This window comes from Mustela lutreola, chromosome 6 (genome assembly GCF_030435805.1).
Source record: "Mustela lutreola isolate mMusLut2 chromosome 6, mMusLut2.pri, whole genome shotgun sequence".
Taxonomy (NCBI): Eukaryota; Metazoa; Chordata; class Mammalia; order Carnivora; family Mustelidae; genus Mustela; species Mustela lutreola.
In genome coordinates, this window is record NC_081295.1 from 10,073,206 (window position 1) to 10,099,784 (window position 26,579).

The window sequence follows — 26,579 nt, forward strand, 5'->3', positions numbered from 1 at the left end:
TTACAGAGAAATGGAGACACCAGGAAGGAAGTTGGCAGGACAAAGGAGACTGAGGGGTGGCCCTCTTCTTGCTTCCCTTGGGAGCTGGCCTTAAGGGTCCAATGGACCATGAACTGGCCACCAGCCACGGCAGCTCGAAAGGCCATCGATGGTTCCAGAACCCCAGCCTGAGTGCGGGGTGTGGCAGGACACCGGCCACTGGGGATCTGTCTGAAGCCCTGTTGACCTAAGGCTGGAGCTTGTGGTTCAAGGTCAGCTTCCCAGCTGCGCACCGGACGCCCTAAGCAAATGGGGTGGGGCCGGCATCCCCATTCTTCTCCCAATGGCCAGGGCGCCCTGAGACCCGCGCGTAGTCCACGCTCTCCCGTCAGCTCCCTGTGCTCGAAGATCCGAGCAGCTGATGTCCCCGTCCAGGACGCAGACGCAGATGTGCCACCAGAGAACTCCGACGGTGAAAACTCGGAATACTGGCGAATGTCGTTTCCTCAGGGCAGGGATTTTTGGAGCCAGGTAGGATGCGTGTTGCCTGCACGCAAAGAGGCAGGACACTGGCCTGCCAGGGAGCATGTGCGCTGGGGACCCGCGAGCTGAGATCTGGCCCCAGCATTTCCTCTGAGGGGCCGGCATCCTGGGGGGGGGGGGGTCTCAGCGGTCTGCAGGTGGTGGAGGCCACCCTGCCCCACACGATGAAGCTGTCCCCTCTGTGCTCTGTCTCCTCCTGACGGGCCCAGAGCCACGGCGGGGCCAGCAGCCTCTGTCCTTCCTGCTCTTGGCCCTCACCGCGTGCCTCCGGGGGTCCCTCACCCCTGGATCCTGCTCCTGCCATCCACAGCCTCGTTCTGCGTGCCGGCAGAGCCCTCAGGCCCCTTCTCGTGAACCACCTCCTCGCAGACAGCCCGATCCTCCCTCCAGCACACCCCCGTGCTCCACCGCCACTAACCGGCCACCCTTGCGTGTCCCACAGCACCGTAAACTCATAAAGCCCCTGCACTCGCCTCCCGTAGCAGCTGAAACAAAGCACCTCAAACTCAGCAGCTTAAAACAACACACATACTGTGCGTCATGCAACATCTGACAGGCCTGTGGGCTGGAGAGCCAACAGGGGTCTTCCTTGGGCTAAAATCCGGGCGGCACAGGGCTGTGTTCCCTACTGAAGGCTCTGGGGAGCGTCCTGGCCTTTTCCAGCTTCTGGAGGCTGCCCGTGGCCCCTTCCTCCACCTGCAAGGCCAGGGTCCTCGCACCCCCTGACCCTCTGTGTGGCACCTTCAAATCCTCTTCTGCCTCCTCCTTCGTTTTTTAAAAAACCTTTGCATTTACCTTGGGTCCACCAGGACGAACCAAGATTATCTCCTTGCCCCGGGTTCAGCTGGTGACAACCTTGATGCCCCTGTGCCTGCAGCCCCCCACATCGAGAGTCTGGACATCTCTGGAGACCACTGTTCTGCACCCAGATCGCATACCAGAGGCTTCCAGCTGGTCCCCCTGCTCGAGAGACCCCATTGGGAGTGACCCACACCAGGAAGTGCCTTTCCCTTCCGTCTCTTCGGGCCACGCAAACACCAGGCCTCACGTCCCCAAGTTTTAAAGATTGGGACCGTCCCATGTTTTAAAGATTGCTCACCCTTCTTAGCCAACAGCCATGACTCTCACTTGGCCCTCAGCACCCCTTACCTGAATCCTTTGAATCCCCGATGATTTTTCTCCGCTAGTTTCACTCCTTAGGTTCCCATCTAGTTCTAACTAGGGATCTCACTACTGTTCAAGTAGCCACCGAGGCCAGCTTTCCTCGGTGGAGGCAGGACTCCTGTGGTCTTACCTCCCCAGTCTCCTCTTGGCACCCCCCACCCCAACTCCTACCTACAACCACTTCAAAACCTGCACTTGAACAATTCTAGATTTCTTTTTGGTCCCAGAATGCCCGGAGATCTTTTCATAACTCTCCCATATGATGAGCACTATGTCTGGGAAAGAAGGACTTTTCTTTTCTAAGTCTCACTCATGCAGTCTCCTACAGGAAGGCTTCCCAGGGTGCCCCTTCCAACCTGGGCTGGGTTCCTCTCCTGTATCCTCTGCAACATGCATCAGACTGAATGGTCCTTACCTGCCAAGGTGTGTGGCCACACTTAGGCGTGTGATGAGATGCTCCATATGTTTTTGGAATGAGACTGTCATTGTTTATTAAATGCCCATTGTATGGTAGACTCTTTTGCCTACTGTTATGCTGATGGGAATGACACAGGCGAGGCATGGAGAAGTGCAAACTGAAAGGTAGGGTCTCTAGATGGGTCCTGGGGAAACCCCAGAAACCTCCTCCTCAAAAGGCTGGCTCTTTCTCCCCCGTGACAGGTAAAGGAGTGAGGCATGCCCCCGTGCCCCGGCAGGGTGGGAGGGTCAGAAGCTCTCTGCCCTGGAGGTGAGGGCGGCTGGTGAGCCAAAGACGTGGTGGCAGGTCTGCTGTGAGTCAGGATCGCAGGCCTCTCCCAGGGACAGGGGGAGCGCTGGGAAGCCTCCCATCAGGGCTCCGCCTCAGTGGGGTTTCCCAAGTGCTTTTGAGAAAATAGAAAACAGACTGCTCCTCCAGTCCCCGTAAGAGATGCCAGACAGGAGGCTTTGAGGAGTGGGCTCCAAAAATGTAAGTTCAATACCCCAGATGAACATGAGACGTGGAACATGATTTACAGGCACTTAAAAATCTCACCATTTAACAACGGCCTTAAAGACAGATTCTGGGCGGACGGGAAGAGATGCCAGCTCACGTCAAGACCTGACTGCTCGGAGCTCTGAGCCCCCACACGAATATCAAATTACATTTTTGAAAACAAGGCCCACCAAGATGCAATTCCACTAATTAATAAAACCCAAGCTTTTTTTCCCAGATGCATCCCGATCTACGATTACCCACCAGAGCAGACATCAAATGTTACACGTGGGGAGAGGGACCCGCACATGAGAAGTTGGCTGAGAGAGGCCTTCACTCGAAGCTCCCTCTGGAATCGAAACTCATCTCGATAAATCACTGTGGCTTCTCGCCATCAGGAGTCTTCTGCCTTCAGAGCTTATGGCCAAGAGAAGCACTGGCCATATGTTCGCACCATTTGGTGAAAAATATACGGAACCAACAAAACAAGCATTGCACTTATGGGTACTTTTTTTTTTTTTTTTTAAATCAAGCTAAAAGTATATTCATCCTTAATGTGTAGAAGGTATGTCATTTCTTCCCCCATGGGAACAAATAGCCTCTCGGTTTAGACCAGCGTTTTTGGAGCCATGATCCAAACACAGGCGACTGGCGTCCTCCCCAGATGCCCCTTCTCACTTTCCATTCCTCAGGGGTCTTCTGCGTCCCCAGTGGAAGGAGAAGGGAACCAGGGAAGAAGAGATGATGCAATGAAAATCCGAAACGATGTCTGGCGCAGGCACCGACGAGGTCATTTGGGAGGCAGAATCTTCTAACCACCACCAACCCAGGGAAGCTTCCAAGAGCATCTGAGGGAACGGGGCTGACGGTCATGCCAATTCCTACTGGAAAGGCCCCTTGCTGGGGTGACTGGGAATTTCAACTTTAAAAGCTAGCTGGGGTTCGCGTCATTCCAATCTCTCACCGAGGCTCATCTGTGAAGGCCCATGGGCCCAATGGTACTTTTGGAAGAATTAAATCCCGGTACAAGTTTGGTAGTATCTCTGAAGGTCCAGAAGGGTAGAAAATCTGACATCTCCTGGGAATCTTAGGCTTTGGTAGATATCTTGTTCCCAGCGGGCGTGGGATCAGAAGCCGCGTGCAGGAATTCACAGAGCCCTTGGGCGCGAGGATGAGGAGGGAGGCCCAGGAAAGCCCCAGAGGTCAGAGGCCTGTACCACGGGCTCTTACATGTGGCAGTGGGTGAAAGTTACACCAGCCTCTCGACACAAAACCTGTCGATGAAGGGCTTGCGGATCACGAAGGCCGCAGGAAGGAGAGACTCGTGGAAAGATGTTCCCTACAAGGACAGAGCGCTGGCCAGACTGCCCAGACTTTGCTTGAAATCTGGCCTATGTTCCTTTTAACAGGTGTGGACTGCGCATCTGACCTCACGTCTTGATGATGAGGTTTTACGAGAGGACCCCCCTCCCTGCCTTCTAATCTGTGGCCAATGTACACATGGCTTCTGTTTTGGAAGTCCCTGGATCCCCTGGATTTTGCGTAGAGCTGCAAGCGTTTCTTGGGCAAACTCGCGTTCTTGGAAAGGGGAGGTCTCAGCTTGGTTCCAGCTACTTTGCACGCCAGCCTATGCTTCTGTTTCTGGAGAATGGATGTTCTCATGTTCTACACCAAGGCTTCTGTGAAGACAGCTAATAGCCACGACATTCTCTCAAGCGCAAGAAACATCCAAATGTGAAATGATCACCGCTTCCTGGAAGCGGTGTTATAAATGCTGCCGGTTTTTGCCTTAAGAAACTGCTTTTGTTTGGACAAGGATATCTTCAAGAGGCTGAATCCAAGTTTAGGCTCCTTAAGCCTTTGGAGAGAGCTACAGTGTGTAGAACATGCGGATCCTGGGCCATCCGAATGCCAAATTCATGCAGATCAAAGCTCAAGGTTCATTTATTGACGGGACCTTAAGCCCGCGTGGAAAGGAAGAGCGTCCCGAATTCCTTTTTGGTAGCCCCCAGAAACTGGCCTGTCTCCAGCTCTGTGGGAAGACTAAGTTCCTTTTGTAGAGAAAAGCCCTCCTCGCCAGAGGAAAAGGAACAGCAAAGCAAACAGAAAAGTTGCGGTTGGTCACCTGCCACATCTGGCCTCTGGAAGATGTTCCTAGCCACCGTCTGATTCGAGGAGGGCAGGAAAGGACAACTGTCCTCCGAATACGCCTCCCCGCCCCTGGGGCCTGGGACGTCACAGGTGAGGTCTGCCACCGCCTCTGGACGTCCGAGACCCCAAACTGACCTGCGTTAGAGAAATTTAGCACAATCACCTTGCCCGCTAGGCACAGGCTGTCAACCGACTAAGCCTTTATGGTTTTTCGAGAAAACCGAAACCAAAAAAGTCACACAAACCGTGTGGCTGGTTATGAAGACAGGAAGACATCCTTTCAGGGGAGATTTTAAACTTTTGTGAAACATGCTTGAGAGCACCCACCAAAGGAAGTGTGTGTGTGTGTGTGTGTGTGTGTGTGAATGTGAGTGTGCATTCAGGGTGAACACACAGCGATCACGCAGGTTATCAGTTCTTTGTAGAATTATCTCCTTCAATCCTCACCAGTCCTGAGGTCGGCATTACCCCGTATTATGGGTCAGGAAACGGAGGCTCAAAGAATTTAAGGACCTTGCTCAAGGTCACAGAGACAGCAAGAGAAGGCTTCACGAGCTCCCCCAGGGAGGACCCTGCAAGTTCAGTGTAAGGGATAGCGTCCTGCGGGAGCCTGGGGAGGGAGGCGGGCTCTTCGGCGAACGCGGTTAATCTACCAAAGCGGCCAAGTTCATTGGGAAAAAAAGAAGGTTCCAAGGTTAATTAAGTCAGGAAATGTTTGGGATAAAACAGGCTTCCCTTCGGCAGGATTTCTCAGTCTTAACCACGATCATACAGAGCACAGATGGCCCGGAGGGGAACATGTAAGGAGTTTTTGGTGGTTTTTGTTTTTTGGGATCGCTCTTCTGTTTCTTAGAGTATGCCTCGAAGAAGCTGGGGTAAAACTTCAAGTCCCTGAAATCAGACTCGGGAAGAACGTGGCGGCCGGTCTCGCCCAGCCTCCCCTCAGGGTCTCCCATGTTTACCTCCCAGAGTGAATTAACGCGGTAATGGGGACTGCTGTGCTCTGGAAGGCCTGGAGTGTCATCAAACAAAGCAGGACAGGGGAGTCGGGACAGAAGCAGGGAGCGCGGCAACGGGAGACAGATGGGCCCGGGCACGCGGGAGGGTCTGCGGGACTTAAGGACAAAAAAGGCCTCGATAAGGTCTTCCACGAGTTTTGGTCGATTCCTACATTGCCAAGGGCTCACCCAGCGGCCTGGTGTCCTTGGACCCCAGGGTCCCGTGGTGGCTTTGTGGCCCCCACTCCAGAACACACACACGACCTGACGTGAGCGTGAGCAGGGAAGGGCCTGGGCTGTAGACTCACATTCCGGAGCCGGAGGGGCCTTGGAGACCAGTTTTCCTGGTGTTTGCAGGCCAGCCCGGCGCTGAGCCTCGCCTCGGTCCCCTTGACTTTCAGTCCAGAGCTCTTCTCACCGCACTCGGAGGTGCTACAGTGAGAGCCTTAGATTTTTAGTCAACAAAAATGCACCCAGTGTCACCCTCTGTCACCGTCTGACCCCAAAGCCTGTCCTGTGACAGGGTCTCTGTTCACAAGTGACTCCTAGGAGCCTAGAACAGGGCTGGGCGCCCCGCGTGTGCTCGACGCCTCTCTGCTGAGTTGATGAATAAGGGGACATCTTAGCGTGTTACACACTGTCACCAGAGACATTTCTCGGCATTTCTGAAAGCTCGCCAGACTAGGAGCTTCTCCGTGGGGCTGACGGGGGCGGGGCGGAGGGCAGGGCCGTCGGGCAGCTGGCCTTCTCGCTCTCCGAGAAAGAAGTGAAACACAGCTCAGCAAGAAGAAAACGGGTTGTTTGGATTGTCATTTGTGGCTCATTTATAATACCTTCTCTGCTTCCGCGCAGGTGAACAGATAATGGGAATCGGTCCATGGGGTTTGACAGGAAATGAAAGATTTCCAACAGTTTTTAAATGGATGGATTTCAGGGCAAAGGCCAGGTTCTTTCCATAAAAGAGGTAGTTAATAGCTCGCACTGTACCCTCCGACTGCTCATCCCCCCCCTTAAAAAGCCATTCTCTATTATAACTTTTCAAAAACAGTGAAACTAGTTTCTGAAGAGGCCACATTTGCCAATGAAAATGGATTCTCTGTCATTCTCAACCTCAAACAAAACACGTGAATAGTTATTTCTGGGTACACGCCACCCGATAGCTCTTATGTGACAATAAAAAATTGCACTCAAATACCAACAGATTCCACTTTATAGCACCATTCCAAAATACGAAACTTTCTTTGCACCTTTATTTTTATCTTTTTTTTTTTTTTTTTTTTGTACACGTTTAAAGTACGGGCATCCTGTCAATTTCTGAAAAGCCTCATGGGGGGAAAAAACCCAACTAATGTTTAAGACAAAGCAATGACTCAGTTTGTAGGCAGGTTGATCTCAGGCAGGCTGGACGCTCTTCGTGGGCTGCTGTGGTCTTGGGTCTGGGGTGACTGGAGAAAGGAGGCTAAAGTCTTCCTGGATTATTCAGGTTGCGTATCAGCATGTAAAAACTTGTGGCGCAATGCTCAGACTCTAGGTACTGATTACAACACAAACCATGAAAACAATAGTCTTTTGTAATGATTTTACTTTTTCGAGTGACAAAGGAATGGGGATGTTAGGGGACTTTCAGGTCTGGCTACACCTTTTATTCACGCTCTGGTGAAGAGAGTGGTTAAGATTCCTATCGAGTTCCCTCATACAAATCTTCGCATTTGAAGCTCAGAGCGCTAAAATCTGTTCTTAGCACGCAGATGTACTTAAAGTAGACTTATATGTGGGTTTTTAATTCAACATCTTTTTGGCTGCATTGTTAAGTACGAAGACCGCGGGACTAAGGAAGGTGAGGCTGACAGAGGAGGGCACTGCTCGCAGAAAAATCTGTTTAGCGTGACATTAGAGTCATGTTTCACATGCTGGTCGCAGCCGTGTGCTCTTGTCTAACTCTTCCGGGTGCGACCCCTGGGGCAATGGGTCTGGTGAGAGGACTGGGGGGGTCTGAGGGGGCCGGGGCTGGCGGGGTGGTGGTGGAGAGGTAGCGTCAGAAGGGAGTCCGCTAACACCTTAATTCTGCAGCAGTTTCAAAGAAATGGAGTGTTACACGAGAACAGTCAAAGACCCAGGAAGAAAAAGTTCAAATTTGAAGTGACTGGTTTTAAAAAGCTACTGTACACCAGGTAGGAAGGAACACGAGATTATTAATATGCCCTGAAATAGAAATAATCACTTTGCACTATGTACACCACATATAATAGAACATCGTCTTTTTAACATTGCACAATATAAAGGTTATACACAGCAGAGTAAACTAAATGCAAAATACCTCCGAGGCACGCAGAAGAGACACGGACGAGACTGAACGGAGTCAAATCAAGATAGGGTTAGGAAAAGGCAGAGTGTACATCATCAGGCCAGCGAGCTCCGGGGCTTAGCCGCCGCCTCCCATACACACCGGAAATTCTCATACCTCAGTGTTGTTAGGGTTGATTGCTTTAAACAAAGACTCATTACCTAAGTGATCTGAGAAAATCAAAGTGTTGCTCCCCACTCTGAAGTAGGTAGGTAGTCCCTAAAGGTCCCTCCAGACCTCGGGGCTTCAGGATGAGGACGCAGTTAGTACACGGCTGGGCTTTCCCTTATTTCTTGGGAAGAAGTTGGTTACTGTGAAACCACTGTAAGGAAACCAGGACAGTATTCAAGAACACTCATCACAGTGCTTAACAAGATTTAATGTACATTTATTCTTAACATGTGGAACATATAAAGATTTTATACTGAATAAATGATATTCATTAAGCCAGAGGAAAAGGAGGAATTTACATCAAGTTTTTTCTTTTTTTTTTTTTTTTAAACTACATTATCTTGAAATACAAATGTGGATTCTCGTCACTGAAAAATCTTTCAAGTTGTGTTTCTTCTTTTTAGTTGTATTTGTTTCTTTTTTGTCTGTACTGGTAACCATAGTCTAAATCAATCCATATGCAACCATTTCCACACCTTGATTCATGAAGCAAATTGTGATCAGCTGCTCTCCCGAAATAGAGCATGACTTTATACATACAGAAACTTGTACATTACCCTCTTTTTTTGTTTTTTTTTGTTTGTTTGTTTTTGTTTTTTGTATTTTTTCTTTTTTTTTTTTGAGATATGGCCCTAATGAAAAAATATATAAAATAAAAATAAAAAATTATTTAAATCTACCATCACTTCGTAGTTACCACATCATGAAAAAGAAACTAAAAAATTTGTACTAAAAACAAAAACAAAAACCAAAAAAAACCAAAAAAAACCAAAAAACAAAAAAAGAGAGAAAAGAAAAGAAAAAATGAGGGTATGTTTCATGTACAACTTCTATATACATCACAGCCCATAGGCAGTAAAAAAAAAAATATTTAAAAAATGATTAAAGGAATTGTGAAGAACTGTCATGTGGAAGGTCAGACGACAGACAGCAGACATGACGGTAGTGGTGAGGAAGCAGTTTCCACTGATCGTTGTCAGGTATGTATTTTCATTCTTAACTTAAAAAAAAAAAAATTGTTTTTGCTCCTAGCCTAATGTAACCATTTTCCTGTGGAGAAACCAGTATCATTTCATAGTCTGACTACTGACTGACACACCTCCGTGAGCCCCTAACCCTACATCTCTAGAAGTTTCTATTGCACAGAGCTTTGGGCGATGGGATACAGTTTGTTTTTTCCATCATCTGAAGAATAACATGCCTAGGAAGTTGATAATTTTTCACCTTTTTGCCTCAGTGTGGTGAAATTTTCTCATCCTTAGCATCTTTTGCCACTTTTTTCATTAAAGTCAATTTGCTTCCCCAAAAAAAAGGAAAAAAAAAAAAAAGAAAATATGCAATACAACATGGAAAAGAACATTAAAAAGAAAATCTGTGAAAAACAAAAAGTGACCTTTGAATGCATTAGACAGCAACTTTGGTTAAAAAAAAAAAAAAAAAACAAAAACAAAAACCAAAATAAAAAACCCCAAAAGGAGGTACTATTACACACAGACAGCAAATATTAATTTCATAACTGTTCGAATTAATTATTTCTTTAATTCCCAATTGGTAAATAGTGAATGGGGCAGAGGAGCAGAGCTTTTCTTTTCCTTCTTCCTACGCTGGATAAACAAGAACAGAAAACAGCCAGTTACACGGGAGCCTCCAGTCTTCACGCACACATGCTGCCTTCTCACGGGTGTCATAACTGCCCGATCTGAAACAGTACGTCACAGATGACAGACGCGACCAGAGAGTTCAGGACGGCGGATATCGAGATGTCCAGCAACCGGCCCTCGTGCAGGAGGAACTCCGAGCGGTTCTCGTCCACCCTGGCCATGGCCAGCAGAGCCTTGGCCGCCCTGCACATCATGTCCACGCTCGGCGGTTCTAGAGGCGGGGGCTGCATGTGCAGGAGGTTGTGCTGGCTCTGCTGGTACTGGGCCATGGTGACCCCGTCCTCTAGGAAGCTTATCAAGTTTCCAATGCTCCCCTTCTGCACAGCTATTGCCCGTGCTGCCAGCGCGTCCCCTTGGGCCAGGTTCGATAAGAGCGCCGTGGACATTTCTCGACAGACTGGGTTTTTGCGATCTCCCACGTACCTAACTAACGTAGCATAGAATTTCTCCTGACGACTAAATGGAGGCGTGGCCAAGATCAGGTCCACGTTATTGTCCTGGATGCTGAGTTTGCAGAGGGTCTCCAGCACGAGTCTCTGAGGCGACAGGACAGAGTTGGGTCCCACCGTGGGAAAGGGGTCTTGTGCCTCTGCCGACGGGCAAACCATCCAGTGCAGCAAGCCATCCAAAATCGGCAAGCAGATGCTTTCTGTGTAAGCAGACAAGTCTAGCTGCCCGGAAATGTTGGCCAACGTGACCAGCGTGTTATCCCTCAAGACCTCCAGGCAGTCCCACCACCACTCATCCTTGCTGCAGGCCACCCCCTTGTCCTCGTCTTCCTCTTTCTCGTAGGTCTGCGGCGCTCGCTTTCTCTCCGGATGCTCGTGGTGAAGAAGGATCAGCTTCCCCAGGATCAGCACCAAGCCTGGATGTTTGGACATTTCGGCGTCGTTGCCAGGCACAAAAGACAAGCTACGGACAATATTCGACACACAGATACAGCGCTTGGCCAGAGAATCCTGCCAGTGCGCGACGGTGCAGAGAGGAGTCTCGTCTCGGCTCCGCGGCTCGTCCTCCAGCAGCTTGATGTTCCGGTGACTTTTGGCTTGGTGGATCCCGAAGGGGAACTTGCTGCTCTCGGTCTGGGTACCGGGGTGCGCGTCTTCCGGCAGCGCCCCCGGCCGAGCGGACAGGACGTCGTCGATGGTCGCGATGATGCTCTTCTCCTGCTGCTCGTCAGCCTCGCCTCGGCCTTCCTGCTCTTTCTTCCTGCCCGTGGAGCTCCCGGGGGGCGGCGGACGCCGCCGAGGAGGGATTTCCATCTTGCTCTCAAAGTGAGTCTGGATGTGCTCGGTGGTGTCGCCCCCGCCGAGCTGCCAGTGCAGAAGCCCGCTGCTGAACTCCTGCACGCGGCCCAGCTTGTCGGACCGGTCGACCACGAACAGGTTGTTCTTCTTGACGACCTTTATCGGCAGCTTGTCGAACTTACTCGCTTGCCTGGGCTTCTCCTCGGCGTCCGCGGGGGCGCTGGGAGAGGCCAGAGCCGCGCCGCTCTCCTCCTCCGTCGCGGTCTTCCCGCTGTCGTCCCCCTGGTCCCCCTGGTCCCCCTCGTCGGCCTCCTCCTCCTCCACGCACGCGGCCTCTTCCTCCTCCTGCCCGGAATCGTCGGCCCGCGACTGGCTGGCGTCTCTCCTCACCGCATTGTGGTCAAGGGCTTTTTGGCTGGGGTCGCCCACCTCATATTCCATAAGAATCCCAAAAATGTCAATTAGGCATTTTCTAAAGTACTCTACTAAAAGTTCGAGAAATCCGGACAACTAGAGAGGGGACAAGAACAAGAACGGAACAACGTCAGAACCTCGGACCGGGCGGAGAAGGGCAGCCGCCCCGAGAGCTACGGAGACGGTGTCGGGGTGATCTTCTCAAGCTCGGATTCCTTTTCGGTGAGGCCCAGAGAGAGAAACTCCATCTCAGAGGCGGCTTCCTGACTTTTACGTTAACTAAATAAATCAACATGCACTGTGTTCTCCCTTCCTGCTGACTTTCCTACTCCGTCAATATGGAAACTTCCCCGGTATTTTCTTCTTTTTACTATTCTCAAGTTCTTTGCCTTTTGTCTGTTGCTCTGACTCAGACCCACCGCACTCCGTACGGGCAGAGCGGGAACGTGAACTTACGGACTCCTTCACCCAAAGCGAGTCTGTTCTCCTCCACTATTTGTCTGCGATGGGCTTGCCTGGATTTTTACGGTTATTATTCTTAGGGATTTTATGGTTATTTTTGTCTCAGGTGCCATAGGTTACTCTAATTTACATTCCCCGTATATCTTCAGGAGAAGATAATTTCAGCAATGTAGTAGCTCATAAACACAGAAAATTAAAAACAAATCAATTTAGCCCCTGATAAATGAATTAGAGTGTCTCATAGAATGCACTTTTACATTTCAGCTACCACAACTCCCGCTGAAAGACAAAAGCCACCTGAGAACCAGTTTTGTTTCCTTCCAAGTTTGCGCTGAGAACGCCGACACAGTCCATGATTAGCAACTGCCCAGCGCCCCTCCCCCAGTGCCCACGCCACCACACGTAGGGATGACGGAGGATAAGGAGGGACTGGAGGATTCTTTAACGACAGGTGTTTTGGAAATCAATCGTATTTTCATATCCTATCGGTTTCCTGAAAGTGGGTGTGAACGATTATTAGGAAGTAAGGGGCCAATCAAGTAGGACCTTAAAGGACTCGCTTTTAGGGGATCGAGGCACAATTTTTCACGTGAAGACTTGGGTGTCTGTCCCCCGATTTAAAGTTAACTTTTATCCCCAGGGTAGGGGAAAGCGGCAAGTTACTAAAGCGATTCTGGTATGAAAATGTGTGAGCAACGCCCGCTCACCTGCTCACCTAAGGATGGAAGGCAGGCATTCCAGAAAGGGCACTACACGTTTTTTAGTATTTTCTGTTACAATGGGCTTTACACGATGTTTATAACCTTATTAATACGCGTCCTATCAAGTGAAAAATTGCCTTTCAGGGCTATAACAAGGACTTAAATGTGAGAAAGACAAAGTGGAAGATTCTGATCCGATTTCAGCAGAAGCAAGGTAATTAGATGTTTTGGCTTTTTTCACCCAAAGCAGAGAATTGTTCATACACAGCAGGGAGAATTACCTCTCTTCATTTTTGTTTCTAAATATTTCTTTAAAAGTTTGCAGCTCAGTTGACTCTGGGGCATTTTCCCTAATGCTCTGCTTCCCTTCTGTCCTCCAGCAATTACGCGGGGGCCCCTTGAGGCCGACTGCCGGACAAAGGAGAGCTTGAAGCTCTATTACGCAAGTCGGAGGCTTTCCAACGACTGCTCCAAAATAAGGTGGAGAGAGGCAGCAAGGAAGGAAACAGACCGAGAACCAAGTCTGGCCATGAGGTCACAGTATCTCAGCCGATGATGGGGATATGGGGGTTCATTAAACGGGTCTCTCTACCTCTTTCTCCCGTGTACATTTTCTATACCGTAAGGTTTCTTTCTAATCAAAAGAAAGCTCAGGCGGCCGGGTGGCTCAGTGGGTTAAAGCCTCTGCCTTCGGCTCGGGTCATGATCCCAGGGTCCTGGGATCGAGGCCCACATCAGGCTCTCTGCTCAGCAGGGAGCCTGCTTCCCTTCCTCTCTCTCTGCCTGCCTCTCTGCCTACTTGGGATCTCTGTCAAATAAATAAATAAAATCTTAAAAAAAAAAAAAAAGACAGAAAGAAAGCAGTTCGGTCTCCCTGGAAAGGAGGGTATGTCCCACCCCCAGCTCCCGCAGACCCAACACTGACCACGGGCCCGGCTCGATGTTGTATTTCGGTCACCTCTACCGGTTGCTGACATTCCTTCTCAACAGCAACTTACTTTTACTATCTGTTCCACACACACACACACACACACACACACACAGGCGTGCACGCATGCACACTGGAGCCTGAAGTGAGTTACTACTCCCGACTCAATCTCAGCTCTCCCTCCGTAACAACCACAAGGGCGGCCACCCCGACACTAGCCCCCGCGCTGCACACGCCTCAACGTTCCTCCGCTCCCTGGGTCCCTGGGCGGGTCGGGTGCCGGCTTACCTGGGAGAGACTGAAGGTGGCGACGGTGCTGTCATCGTATAGGAGGATGTTAATAGTGTCCAGAGCCCAAGTACTTTCAGCCAGAAGACCTGACTTAAGGGACATCATCACACGCCAGGCCTCAGGAGTAACTAAAACGGGGGAAAGAATGAGGTATAATTAATATCAGGTCTGTGCAGGAAAGGAAGGAAAATATCACAAGAGTAAGAAAAAAGTCGAGTGTTGAGTTAAATACGGATTTCAAACAAATGTCCTGAGGCATGCTTAAACATGATCGTTTCCAGATTTTAAGTGGCGGGGACGGCTTCCTAAGACACTTCCCACTGTTTAAGATTCCCTTGGCTTTGTTGGTTAAACAGAAGCCAAAAGCGCTTCTCGAGGTGGTGGTGCTGAGCACCACGGCCCTTTCTCAGCCCTGGCTGCTTTCCCTTAGCTCCTAAAAGACTCCGTGATGATGCAGCGAAGTGTTAATAACGGAGTCAAACCAAAAATGGCGTTTGTCTTCTTTTGCCCGCTCGATTCACAACTGTCTCAGGGCGGCATCCTTGGAAGGCCGGCAAATACGCAGAAAACAGGCAAAAGTCAACTCACAAACAGCGCATTCTGGGACAGACAGTCTTGGTATTCCCTTGCTGTCCCCTTCTCTCTGAGCTCCTGCCCTCAGAACATGCTGTTGACAATTATTAGCACGTGGAAGGTTCAGATATTTCAGTAGCTTGGTCTGAGCCAGGGGATGGGAAACAGAAGGGCTGCACTCTTCTCTTCCCCCTTCCCGTTACTGAAGAAGACACAAGGATGAGATCAAACATTTGCAAGATTTGCCATAAGATGCGGCTAGAAGAGGCCCATTATATGTCTGAGATTTCCATCTCAGCAAACTGGCAGAAGCACCTGGCGGGAACGGGCCCGGGCAATCAGAACTCACCAGAACAGCAGCCCACACCGGACACCAGCAGCAGTTGCACGCGCTGGAGGGGGCCATGGGTGTCCACCTCTACTGTAATTTCATCTACTTCCCATATTTTCTAAAAGGCATACTACACTTTTGTAATAGAAAAAGCAAACTTTCTTTTTTAAAATAAGGAGCATAAATTTCCCCAGGCTGAGGACAAACGCAGATCTAATATGTGCAAAGAAATTTTATAAAACTTTAAATACATTTATTTAAACAAAGGCACACACATAAACACACAAACACACGTGCATATTTTCCCATACATATTTCTGCATATAAACGGTGCTCAGTGTCTGTATCTCCTGACCTCCAGCACCCCTCTCTGCAAGTCCTTACTTCCTTCCCCCTCTCTGCCTGTGTAGGTCCTTAATTCCAAGGGTTGAAAAAAAAAACTTTTAATATCTTTGATATCCTACTCACTATAGTAAATGATTTCAAGTCAAGTGATTCTGAGGTTTTTTGAAAAAAATTGTTTTTTATATAACCACGGTCCGTAATTTCCTTTGCTACATTACAAGTACGTCAAAAAGAATGCAAAAATACTGCGTGTCCTCCTAGATATCCCAGATCTGGGGTTAGTATTCAGAACATCCCAGAGAGAATGCGCAAACATCAGCATCCATCCGAAATCGTTCCTTGGCCTGTATCTACCCCCGCTACAGGGCTTACGTTAAGTCTACACATCACATTGTATCGGATTCCGCGTATGATACTAATAATCATCCACATATCATACGTAGGCTTCCACTTCTTCCCAGGGAAGCCCACTGTCTGGGGTTCCCCAAATTACAGAGGGGCTCGCCTTCAAGTCTTCTCAGGCCACCTGAGCATGTCATTAGCCTCTCAGCCTCCACAGAGGCTCGCTGCAGAGGCCAAGTGCCTGTTGGCTCAGCATGTGGCACTGAACACGGTTACCAAGGACCCCCAGTCTCGCTTGGAGCTCTATTCTCTCACGAGTAATAAGGCCCACGTGTGAAAATACCCGTTTAGCTCACGCTCCTCTCCGGCCCTGTTTCTTCGCTCAGATCAGGGGTCTGCAGACACATGTCCTGACAGCCTGTGGGCCCAAGATGTTCATCCCCGGGGAGACGGACAGGAGCTGCATCAGAACTATGACTACGGTTCTAGATCACAACGGGGGTTCGTTTCAGGACAAGGCCCGGGATGCTTACCGATATCTTTTGAGGTAATCTTTCGCCTTTGTTTCAAGACTGGCTGTGATGCCTCGACGGAGCCAGGGGGAAAGGTGATCTCCCTTCGGATGGGGGGTGGCTGGGGGGGCGGCCCTGTGACCTGGGCCGTGGGGACGGTGGGCAGGACCTTCTGCATCTTCAGAGAAGGCAGAAAGGGAGACTTGCTGGGGGACATGCGGCTCTCCAGGGAGCGCTGGAAGGAGGCGGGGCTGGGGGCTCTGGAGACGTGGTTTGGCAGTGACGGCGGCGTCTGGTAGGATGACTGAGGCGGGCGCGTGATGGGCTGCATGGAGGCGGGAGAGGACATATAAGGCTGACGTTGGCTGACGTGAGAAGGCCACTGGCTCTCGTGGTTGATCCTTTGATCGGGTACCATCATATCATCCGTGCGGTTCATGCCTGGGTAGGGCGGCGCCTGGCCGGGGCCGCCGGGGCCCTGCCGGCTCTGGTAGGGGTAAGGCAGGTCGTTGCGCGTCGCCCACATGCTCTGCTGCGGCCCCTCGCTGGAGGACGACTGCATCGGGCCGCCCATCATCTGTGGCGGGATGGCGTGCGGCTGCATCTGCGCCGGGCCCTGCATCCGCTCCCTGTTGTAGGGGTACGGATACTGGCCCTGCATGGGCCTCCTGTCCGGGCCCGAGTAGGAGCCCCCGTACTGGTTGTACAGCTCCTGCTGCTGGCTGCCGTACTGCATGTTGTACACGTCTCCCTCGTGCCGCTTGGCTGGAGGCCCGTACATGCCGTCCATATGGCGTTTGTAATTCTGAAATTCGCACCAAGACAAATCATACTGATGTGCTTTTACAGGTATAATCACACACGTAAATTAGGCAAAACAGTTATTACCTGGCCGGATGCTCATTTCAAAACGAATAGGGGCAGCTCCCTAAACAACTGGGACTAACCATCTAGGCCCCCGCTCGGGATTATAAGGGCCGTGGCACGTACTCCGAAGAGGGTTCCCGAAGTTTGCCCGTGCTTTGGTATTTTCTGTGGGGAAAGAAAGGCTTCCTCTCTCTTTATCCTGGTAGCCCCTGCCTTGGTATTTCCTAGGGCTGCGGTACAGGGGGCACAGGCTCTGGTGAGCCCTGCATGGGCTCTGCCGGCCAGGGGCCTGCAGCAAGAGATTCCTCAGGCTTACCTTTCTGGAAGTGTCTCCACACAGCATCCAGCTCCTCAGACTGGACCCGCTGTCCTGACACCCTACGGACCCCGGCCCCCACCTCAACTTCCAGTGAAAGCCCCGCCGGCCCCAGCCTCTGACAGCAGGGCCCGCATCGCCTGTGTACAAGGTTCCCCCTGTGGACCCCCCGGGTACCAGCACTCAATCCGAGTGGGATCCTCCTGACGGGAGAAAGATGCGGATGTGGTATTTAGTGCTCTTTTACCTTCCGCGGAAATTGCTTAAGGTCAGCTGGTTTAGTAACAGAATTTACTGTATGTACATGTTCCAGTCACTTTAAATGTTTAAAACCCCCTCTATGCTACCAGAGGTCTTACACTGGAAAAGTTGTTTAGAAATAGCAAATTCTTGGGGCGCCCGGGTGGCTCAGTCAGTTGAGTGTCTGACTCTTTGGTTGCAGCTCAGATCATGATCTCGGGGTTGTGGGACTGAGCCCTGCATCGGGCTCCACACTCAGAGGGCCGTCTGCTTCCTCCCTCTCCCTCTGCCCCGCCCCCGCTTGCATGTGCATGCACTCTCTCTCTCAAATAAATAAAACCTTAATAGAAAAAAAAAGAAAAAGAAATAGCAAATTTCTGTGTCTGAACAGCCCAGCACGACATGCAAGTCTCTGCATCAGTAGTGACAACTATAAGGTTATCTTATACAATTCAAGATCTACAGCCGTGTAAACCAGCATCAACCATCCCTGGTGGGCAAAATATGTGGTCGTTAGTATCTCATTTTTAAAAAACCGATTAACTTTCATTCTTGGTATTTAATATTTTAAGTTGTTTTTATCTACACATTGTCTGTAAAACATGAACAAATTTCTGTTCTAAAAAAAGGCATTTGATAGACAATACACATGACAGAACATGCTATATTCGTTATATCTGATATTCGTTACTCGGACTGGTTAGTCTTGACAAGGCTGAATGTCCTTTACTTCCTACAACACGTTACATTTCTTTCAGGATACCATACCACCAGAGCTTTTTAAAATTTGCTGACTTCAAAATCCCAATACTATTTTCTAGCATAAGCAAGGAGATCCTGACGCTACTCCTTTCTCTTACCCTCCCTGAAACTCTTCAGAAGTAACACAAGTTTGGGTTTTAAACCGAAAGCACGGAGATGAGTGTCCGCTCGCCAACTCACCGGCTGCTGCGGATACAGGCCGGGCTGGTGTCCTCCATATGGCGGCTGTCCTGAGGGAGGGCCTTGGCCTGGGTACTGCTGCCCGTAAGGTTCATGCCTAGAATGAGGCATTCAAAGAACACTTCATTGTCAAAGGACCCCGGGCCACGAGAGAAACCAACAGCTCGTTTCTGGAAACGCTGCAGCCTTCCTGGTTTTGTGTTTCCTTCACTGCGCACACCTTCCAACAGAGGCGCATCGAGCCGAAATGGCACGTTAACTTTTAGCCACAGGGACGGCCACACCCATCTTGGGAATGCTGCCGGTCTCCCGGTGAGTCGGTGTGCGAGGAGCCCCGGCCCGACCCGCCGCACCCGGGCCTCTGAGGAAAGTCCCTGCCCACCGGCCGACGCGCCCCGGGGCTGCGAGCGTCACGAGGCACCGCGAGGGCGGGCATTGACGAGAGCCAGAGACGAGACAGACCATCTCGGAAGGCAACAGGAATTCCGGGAGTACCAGAACACAGACCTGTCATCGTGGAAAATGTCTTTACTTATTTCTCATTAGGAATACAAAATGTCCAATGTTTTCAAAGTATACTCCACATTTAATCCAAGCGATACTGAGTTAGCTACTAATTGTTAAAATACAGCTACTCAAAATTTCGAAGCCCTGTGATCCTAAAAGGCCATAGCAAAGAGTAACAGAGAGGACTTCAAGAGTGACAGGGCTGATTTAAATGGGCTCCTATATTAAATCTGAAAATGGGAATGAATAACATTTATTTTCCAACTCCCATTACACTGAGAAACTCTGAATACCATAAAAACAGTATGTGTGACAGAGCAGTAGATCTGAGGTTTAAAGGGATAAACCGGCTTAGTTAGCATACTGCCTGCCTGGATCCTGTAAGACAGAGGGTACTGGCACTGAGTACGTTCCTACAGTGGTCAAGGGATGAGAATAAGAAAGAAAACGAATGGATTTTGAGACCATCACAGGCAAAACAGATATAGAGGAAGTGTGTGCTAAGGGCATTAATAGCTAGAAGGAAGCTTACATTAGGAGGAAAGAAATATAACCAACACAGATAAAATTTAAGCTGAACAAGTAACACTTTTCAGAAAACAAGGTAAACCCTAAGGCAGCAGAGCCAAAATGACTTAAACTAGTTCTGGAAGGTCTTTTAGGAGAAACAGAACAGGGCACTTCCCAGGGCTCCTTTAAGAATGTATGTTCCAGGGTAAGTGTTCTGTCAGCTGGGAAAAACAAACAAACAAACAAACAAACAAAAAAAACTTCTCTTGGATCCTCAAAAACAGATCTAAATAAAATCCTCAATCTAGTAGACTAAACCTGATGGGTAACTGATTCATGCAGACATCACTAATATAGTTCCCCACACACAGCCAGGGTAAGAAGGAGAAATCTAGACTCTTAAGTCTAGAAGAACCAAATCACTTTAAGCTTGTGATGGCTCTGCAATCTCAGGCACTACGTGCCAGAAAGAGCTTGTTTGGTAATTAAAGAAACTTTCTTCCCTGCTGCATTATACCCCCGGACACCTCCGCACGGCTCTCACGACTTTGTGCCTGCCCTTGGCCAGCAGGAGGCCAGCAGGAGGCTCAGGGTAGGGAACAGAAGTGAGGAGGCAGTGAGGACCACCGCCCGCCACCGGCTTCTGAAGGAACCCAGCCGAGGCCATCCCTACCCTGAGCTTGGGTCTGTGGCTACAGTCAGAAGAGCTTTCTCAAATGCCTCCATTTTCTTTAAAAAATCACAGATATTATGTGAAAGACTTTGTTTCTGAGCACTTCTCTATTAAGGAGGCAAAGAGCATACCAGCAAAGGAAGGTGCTCTCAGAGTCAGCATTTAAGTCGGGGGCAGGGCGAAGGGGCCTTCTTCACAGAAGTCTACCGTGAGCTGGTATTCTGTCACCTCTCAGACACATTTCAAAGACTGTCCTTCTGTCTCCGTAAAAATAATCTGGATGAGCACCGAAACCCAACTTGCCATTCAGTGTCCAGATACCATCCTGAGATGTATCTGGAAAAAAGACTGCCGTGGCTTTCCTCAGAGATGTTATTCAAGGAGCAAAGCAGTCTCTCTGTTTAAAATGTTTGCAGGGAAGAATGGAAACACCTGAAAAACCAAGGCCGGGAGGGAACTTTTCCCAGAGCTCCCTATCACTCCGGGGGTGTGGGAAGTCCAGAGTGGCCCCCAGTGTGAGAGCATTTCCCTAAGGAAGAAATGCAGGTGGGGAGGGGTTTGGTGGGGCCGTGAACCCTGGGTTTGTGGAGCCGTGCAAGGAAGCTGGGGGTGTGGTGGCCATGGTGGCACCAGGAGGGCATCCCGGCGCTGGGAGGTCCACCGCTGCATGGGGCCTCCTGGCTCTCAGGAGCCCTTCTCGGCAGTCCTGCTGAGGTCAGCTGCTGAAGGCAGCCCCCCGAGGCCATCTGTATCAAGCCCAGCAGAAAAGCAGGTCCAAGTGTTGTCAGCAGCTACCAGGGCTCAGGAACGCGTGTGTGAGGAGAGGTTCCAGTAAACCTCATGATCACCTCAGAAAACACTCACCTTCGATCGTAACCGGCTCCATAGGGAAACTGTTGCCGCTGCCCCATGCCCAGACTGGACATCGCTCCAGAGGGACTTTGGTTATACATGTCCTGCATACTGCTAGTGGGCATCTGTCCTTGAGTCATAAAGGGCTCACTACTTCCAGGCACTGCAACATTTTAAAGAACACATAAAAAATGAAGCATTTGCAAAAGCCAAGGGGCCCAAACAGTCCCTTCCAGTTGTTTCTGTAGTCCTTAATATGGTGGACATTTATCTTGCTCTTAATATGGCCAACAACAATACAAACCAAAGAGTGTGAGGTCTGGAGTCAAGATGGAACCCAAGATCCCTATCCCTTACCCCATGTATAGGCCTTGTAAGAGCCCTTTCCCTTGAGTGGGAGTAGAACCCACCAATATGGTGGAAATGTTGCTCCCACGATCACATACGTGATATGGCTAAAGGGATTTCACAGATGTAACTAAAGTCACCAACCAGCTGACCGGCAGTCAACCAGAAGGGAGATTATACAGCTGTGTCTCTTAAATCCATGTCTACAGGTCAGGACACTTACTCTCCTGCTGGCCTTGAAGAAGCACCCGCCATGTGGTGGAGAGGGCCACGTGTCAGGAAGGGGCGGCAGCCCCTAGCACTGTGAAGGCCCCCAGACAACAGGGCTCCAGACGATGAGACCTCAGTCCGACAACGGCAAGGAGCCACATTTGCCCACGACCTGATTGAGCTCAGGAGAGGACCCTGCACCGCAGACAAGCGGAGTCCAGGCCGCCACCCTGATGTCCACCAGGGGAACCCCAAGCCAAGAGCCCACAGGAATGTGGGGTCCTACACGGATGTTGTTCTGGGCTGCTGAGGTCATGCTAATTTGTTATGAAGTAATGTCGGAAACAAACACAGGCCCTTTCTTGGGGCAGCCAAGCTTCCGAGTTCCATTCCTTGTCTATAAAATAAGGTTGGTCATGTCGCCTCACGCAGTAGGCATGAGGAAGAGAGGACACACACGAACAGGTGACCCTTCACACAGGCGCTAGGGGTGCTGACCCCACAAAGGTGAAAACGCACGTGTAACTTTGGACTCCTCCATAACCTAACTACTTATAAGCTACTGCTGCCCAGAAGCCTTAGTGCTAACGTGCACAGTACAGGGAAGGGGCGCCTTGGGTGGCTCCTTGGTTAAGCCTCTGCCTTTGGCTCAGGTCGTGATCTCAGGGTCGTGGGATCAAGCCCCGCAGTGGACTCCCCACTCAGCAGGGGCATCTGCTTCTCCCTTTCCCTGCTCACATGTACTCTCTCTCAAATAAATAAAGAAAATCTTTAAAAAAAAAAATAGCACATATATTGCACATTACATGAATCATATACGGTACTCTTCAGTAAGCTAAAGAAATTGTTAAGAAAGTTGTAAGAGAAAATACACTTACAATAGTGCACATCTATTTATTGAAAACACTGTGTATAAGCAGCCTCGTGCAGTTTGAACCCATGATGTTCAAGGGTCAACTGTATGAATAAAGCTAGTTCCTGTCCATTCCAGGGGAAAAAGTAAAAAACAAAAAACAAAAAACCTTAACATGAATACCCACCTACCAACTCACTGCAAAATCAGGGTAAAGAAAACCGCTAGGGAATTAAGAATAATTCAAGAATGGATGAAATGCAAGTGTTTCTACCAGGGCGCAGAGTGGCAATTAGGTCAAATATGCAAATTAGCATTAGCTCAGAGCCTGAAGGAAATTGGGTCAAGCCCAGAAACTAGCCTGTAGGCAAATTAAACATTTTAATGCAAATCTTAATTGATAGACAGTCCTGCTACCTTTCTTCATCTTAGGAAGGTTACTTTTATGTTACACGAAGCAAAAGCTGATTAAACTTTGGTGAGCTGATAGAGTTTGTTCGGCTGGAGGAGAGCCCACCTAAGGACTCTAGCACCGGTGGGATGTGCTGGGCTTTTCCATATTTTCTTATTCAAGCTCAAGTCAACACGTGGCCAATTAAGTTCTGATGTTACCTTCCATTTTATAAATGTAAAAACAGAGGGACACAGACATTAAGGGGGATAATTAAATAGCTTAATTCCTTGATACACAAAAAATTCTTAGAAAGCCAGTAGAAAAAAACATCAGATTAAAAAAAATGGGCAAATAAATGGACATTCAGAAGAAAAGAAAAATACGTAGCTAATCAATATATGAAAAGAAGTGTGACTTCACCAATAATTAAAGAATCCAAGGGGGCGCCTGGGTGGCTCAGTCGTTACGCGTCTGCCTTCGGCTCAGGTCATGGTCCCAGGGTTCTCTGATCAAGCCCCGCATTAGGCAACCTGCTCGGCAGGAAGCCTGCTTCTCCCTCTCCCACTCCCCCTGCTTGAATACCCTCTCCTCACTGTCTCTGTCAATTAAATAAATAAAAACTTAAAAAAAAGGGAAAGAAATCCAAGTTAAAACAATTATGAGACTTCCCCTCTTTGAATTAAGTATGAAGAGGACCGATACTAGTCATTGCTGGTAGGGGAGGAGGGTCCACACACTGTGACATGCTCATATGAAGAGTATTAACTTGGTCTAACTTTTGTCAATATCTGTTATGTGAGGGCTATTATTTTGGTGACCCCCCCCAAGGGTATTTATAGCCTTTGAAGTCTCCTCCCACAATGAGTTTGAGCATCGTCATGTGACCAGCGTTGACCTATGGGGTGCCGGCAAAGTGGAAAAACCACTTTGGGTGGTACTTTGTAATGTAGTAGAAGATACTCAGTAAGGTAGAAGTTCATATCCCATGACTCAGTTATTCTAGGAATCTATTTCATAGAAACACAAGCAGGTGTGAAAAAAATAGCTGCTTCACTCCATAATCACTGCATCATTTTTTATAACAGCAAAATACTATGAAACAACCCCTTCAGTATTAGAGCACTGAAAAGGACAAGTAGGGGCACCTGGGTGGCTCAGCAGGTTAAGCATCTGACTTTTGCTCAGGTCATGATTGAATCCTGCCTTTGGCTTTCCACTCTAGGGGGGGTCTGCTTCTCCCTTTGCCCCTCCCCACTGCTTGGGCTATCTCTGTCTCAAATAAATAAATAAAATCTTTAATTAAAATTTTTTAAAAAAGAAAAAGAATGAGAAAAAGTAGGTGGGGTGCCTGGGTGGCTCAGTTGGTTAAGCATCCGACTCCTGGTTTCGGCTTGGGTCATGATCTCAGGGTTGTGAGATCGAGTCCCAAGTTGGGTTCTGTGCTGGGTGTGGAGCCTGCTCGGGATTCTCTCTTTCCCTCTCTCCAAGTCTCTGGCTGCCCTTTCTCTCCTTCTCAAAATAGAAGTAGGATTATGTGTAAAGATATTAACGAGTATTTAAAATACACTGTTTAGATACACAATATATAAATATTCACTGTTCACTTGAAAGCCAGTAGCCGATCCTTTGGTTGGTAATGAATTCAGGAAGTTGGTGGGGCAGGGGGGCAGGTGGGCAGGTGGGCTGAAGCTGCTCTGGGCACCGAGGCTCAGACAGGCTTTGCCACTGGCCGTGTCACTGCACTGCAGCCCAGTGGCAGCAACAGCAACAGAGAACATGGTTTCCCCCAATGCTGGTCATTACATGAAAAACCAGAGCACCACCAAGTTCACGGACAGAATAACATGAACTGAGGAATGTAAAACTTTATTATAACAGGGACAGGGCTACACGAAAATCTGTGTCTTGTGGGTTTTCTGTTTTTCTGCTTTAATTTGGTGCTAAACATAGCAGCACTGTGAGGTAGCAGGTGAGCTGAAGCATCCTGGGGACATGTGAGAAGGGCCCCCCTCTGAGCCACTGTATCGTTTACACGGTTGATGCAAACGCATTATACAGCTAGCTAGCGCCTAATATGTGATCCATAATCATGCCCCCACTCCCAATTATTTTCATAATAAGAAAGACCATAGACACGCAGAAAAAAAGCAAAGCAACTCCCTCTATCCAATCTAGCATATAGGCAGGAGACTGGACAGGATATCGCCTAACTCTTGAGGCTAGGTTCCAAACACTACTGATTATTTTTCCCATGTTACTGTCATATTTTCAGAGTCTAAAAAGGTGACACAACCACCATTGGCACTAACAAAATGTTCTTTCTAGTCTCTCATACCAAGAAAAACAGCTACCTCCAACATTTACAAGGCTTGTGAATTTCCAAGCTTATGGATGTACTGCGTTTTCTGCAGGATATTTACTTCGAACAGGCCAGCTCTGAAGCTTTTTGAAAGGAAAAATTATAGATTATCTTACTCAGCATAACAGATACCTGAAATGGCACATAAGAAATAGATATTAAATGTAAAATTATTTATTAAATGACACACACCTAATATTTAAAATTTTGAAATTGTTCATTTTTTATTTTTCACTGGTCATAAGACTTCTGGGAAAATCCTGGCTTTGTGTTTCTCTCTACTTAAGACAAGATATCAAGAAATTCGCACACCCCAAACATCTAAATCGAACGAAAGTACCATCGTATAAGGAATCCCTGAAGAAGTACTTCTGTAAAAATTGTATTCACTACTTTTCTGTATTTTTTTTCAATGATATTCACATCATGCCTCAATTTCACAGCCCAGCTGCACTTGGAAGAGTGCCAACCCGCACTTGGAGTGCACACGGCTGGGGAGGCACTCAAAGGGCCGAGGCTTAGAGGCTTAGATGCTACATTTCGGTGCCCAGTGAAGACCTGGGACTGAGCAGTGTAACGGGAAACACCCCGCTGGGTGTTGGCTGACGTCGGTCGGAGCTCTCGCACATTCTCTGCGGTCCCATCCAAGCCACAGTGCTCCGTCCCACTTCTCTGCTTAGTTCTTTAAAATGATTCCTAATCCTAATGCTCTGCCCAGCTGTGGACTGACACCCTCCACCACCTACCACCTCAGTGCAGCCCAGAGTCACCTTGGGCCTTCCCTCTCTCCCTCTTGTCCCTCCTGTCCCCAGCACAGGTGTGAACAGTGAGTCTCTGCTTCCCAGCTGTGCATCTCCTAGGTGGTAACGTCCTCACCCTCCCAGTTGGTATCACTTGGCTCATCCCCTGGGACCTCCACGTTCAGGCCAGCCAGCGGGGCCTGTTCCTTCACCATCTAGAACACACAGCGAGTATGTCCACTTCTCTCTTTCGCTGCTGGGATCTGACTCCACCCCATCATCTCTCCCCGGGGCCCCTCACAGGGTCCCTCCAACACATTCTTCACTTATTTATACCATTTTATTTATTTATTTGAGAGAGAGAGAGCTAGAGAGAGCATGACTGGGTGGGGGGAGGTAGAAGGAGAAGCAGGCTCCCCACTGAGCAGAGAGCCCAATGCGGGGCTCGATCCCAGGACCCTGAGATCATGACCTGCTCGGAAAGCAGGCGCTTAACCCACTGAGCCACCCAGACGCCCTGCTGGTTATTTTTTAACAAACACCTAGCTGTGTTACTTCCTGCAGAGCATCTCTCAGCTAGGGTTAAAGTCCAAACTCATCCACACGCCCATGAAGGCTGAAATGTTCTGGTCCCAGTGGTCCCGATGCGCTCGGGCTGC

General features: G+C 49.2%; 2 protein-coding genes across 11 annotated transcripts in view; one reads left to right on the forward strand and one right to left on the reverse strand.

The window, feature by feature from the left end:
* The window catches only part of TMEM242 (transmembrane protein 242), a 93,186-nt gene extending 88,048 nt beyond the window's left edge, over positions 1-5,138 (forward strand). Inside the window, exon 5 of the transcript XR_009354458.1 lies at positions 5,122-5,138. The gene's annotated coding sequence lies outside the window, so the exon portion shown is untranslated. The remainder of the gene's footprint in view (positions 1-5,121) is intronic.
* A 3,360-nt stretch (positions 5,139-8,498) lies between these two features.
* The window catches only part of ARID1B (AT-rich interaction domain 1B), a 439,398-nt gene continuing 421,317 nt past the window's right edge, over positions 8,499-26,579 (reverse strand). For all 10 annotated transcript variants that reach the window (XM_059176677.1, XM_059176681.1, XM_059176674.1 and 7 more), the window contains 5 exons: positions 21,029-21,179; positions 18,475-18,571; positions 16,131-16,914; positions 14,004-14,134; positions 8,499-11,720 (listed from right to left, as the gene is read on the reverse strand). In XM_059176677.1, coding sequence (XP_059032660.1) covers positions 9,987-11,720; positions 14,004-14,134; positions 16,131-16,914; positions 18,475-18,571; positions 21,029-21,179 — 2,897 coding nt within the window. In that variant the 3' untranslated portion in view covers positions 8,499-9,986. The remainder of the gene's footprint in view (positions 11,721-14,003; positions 14,135-16,130; positions 16,915-18,474; positions 18,572-21,028; positions 21,180-26,579) is intronic.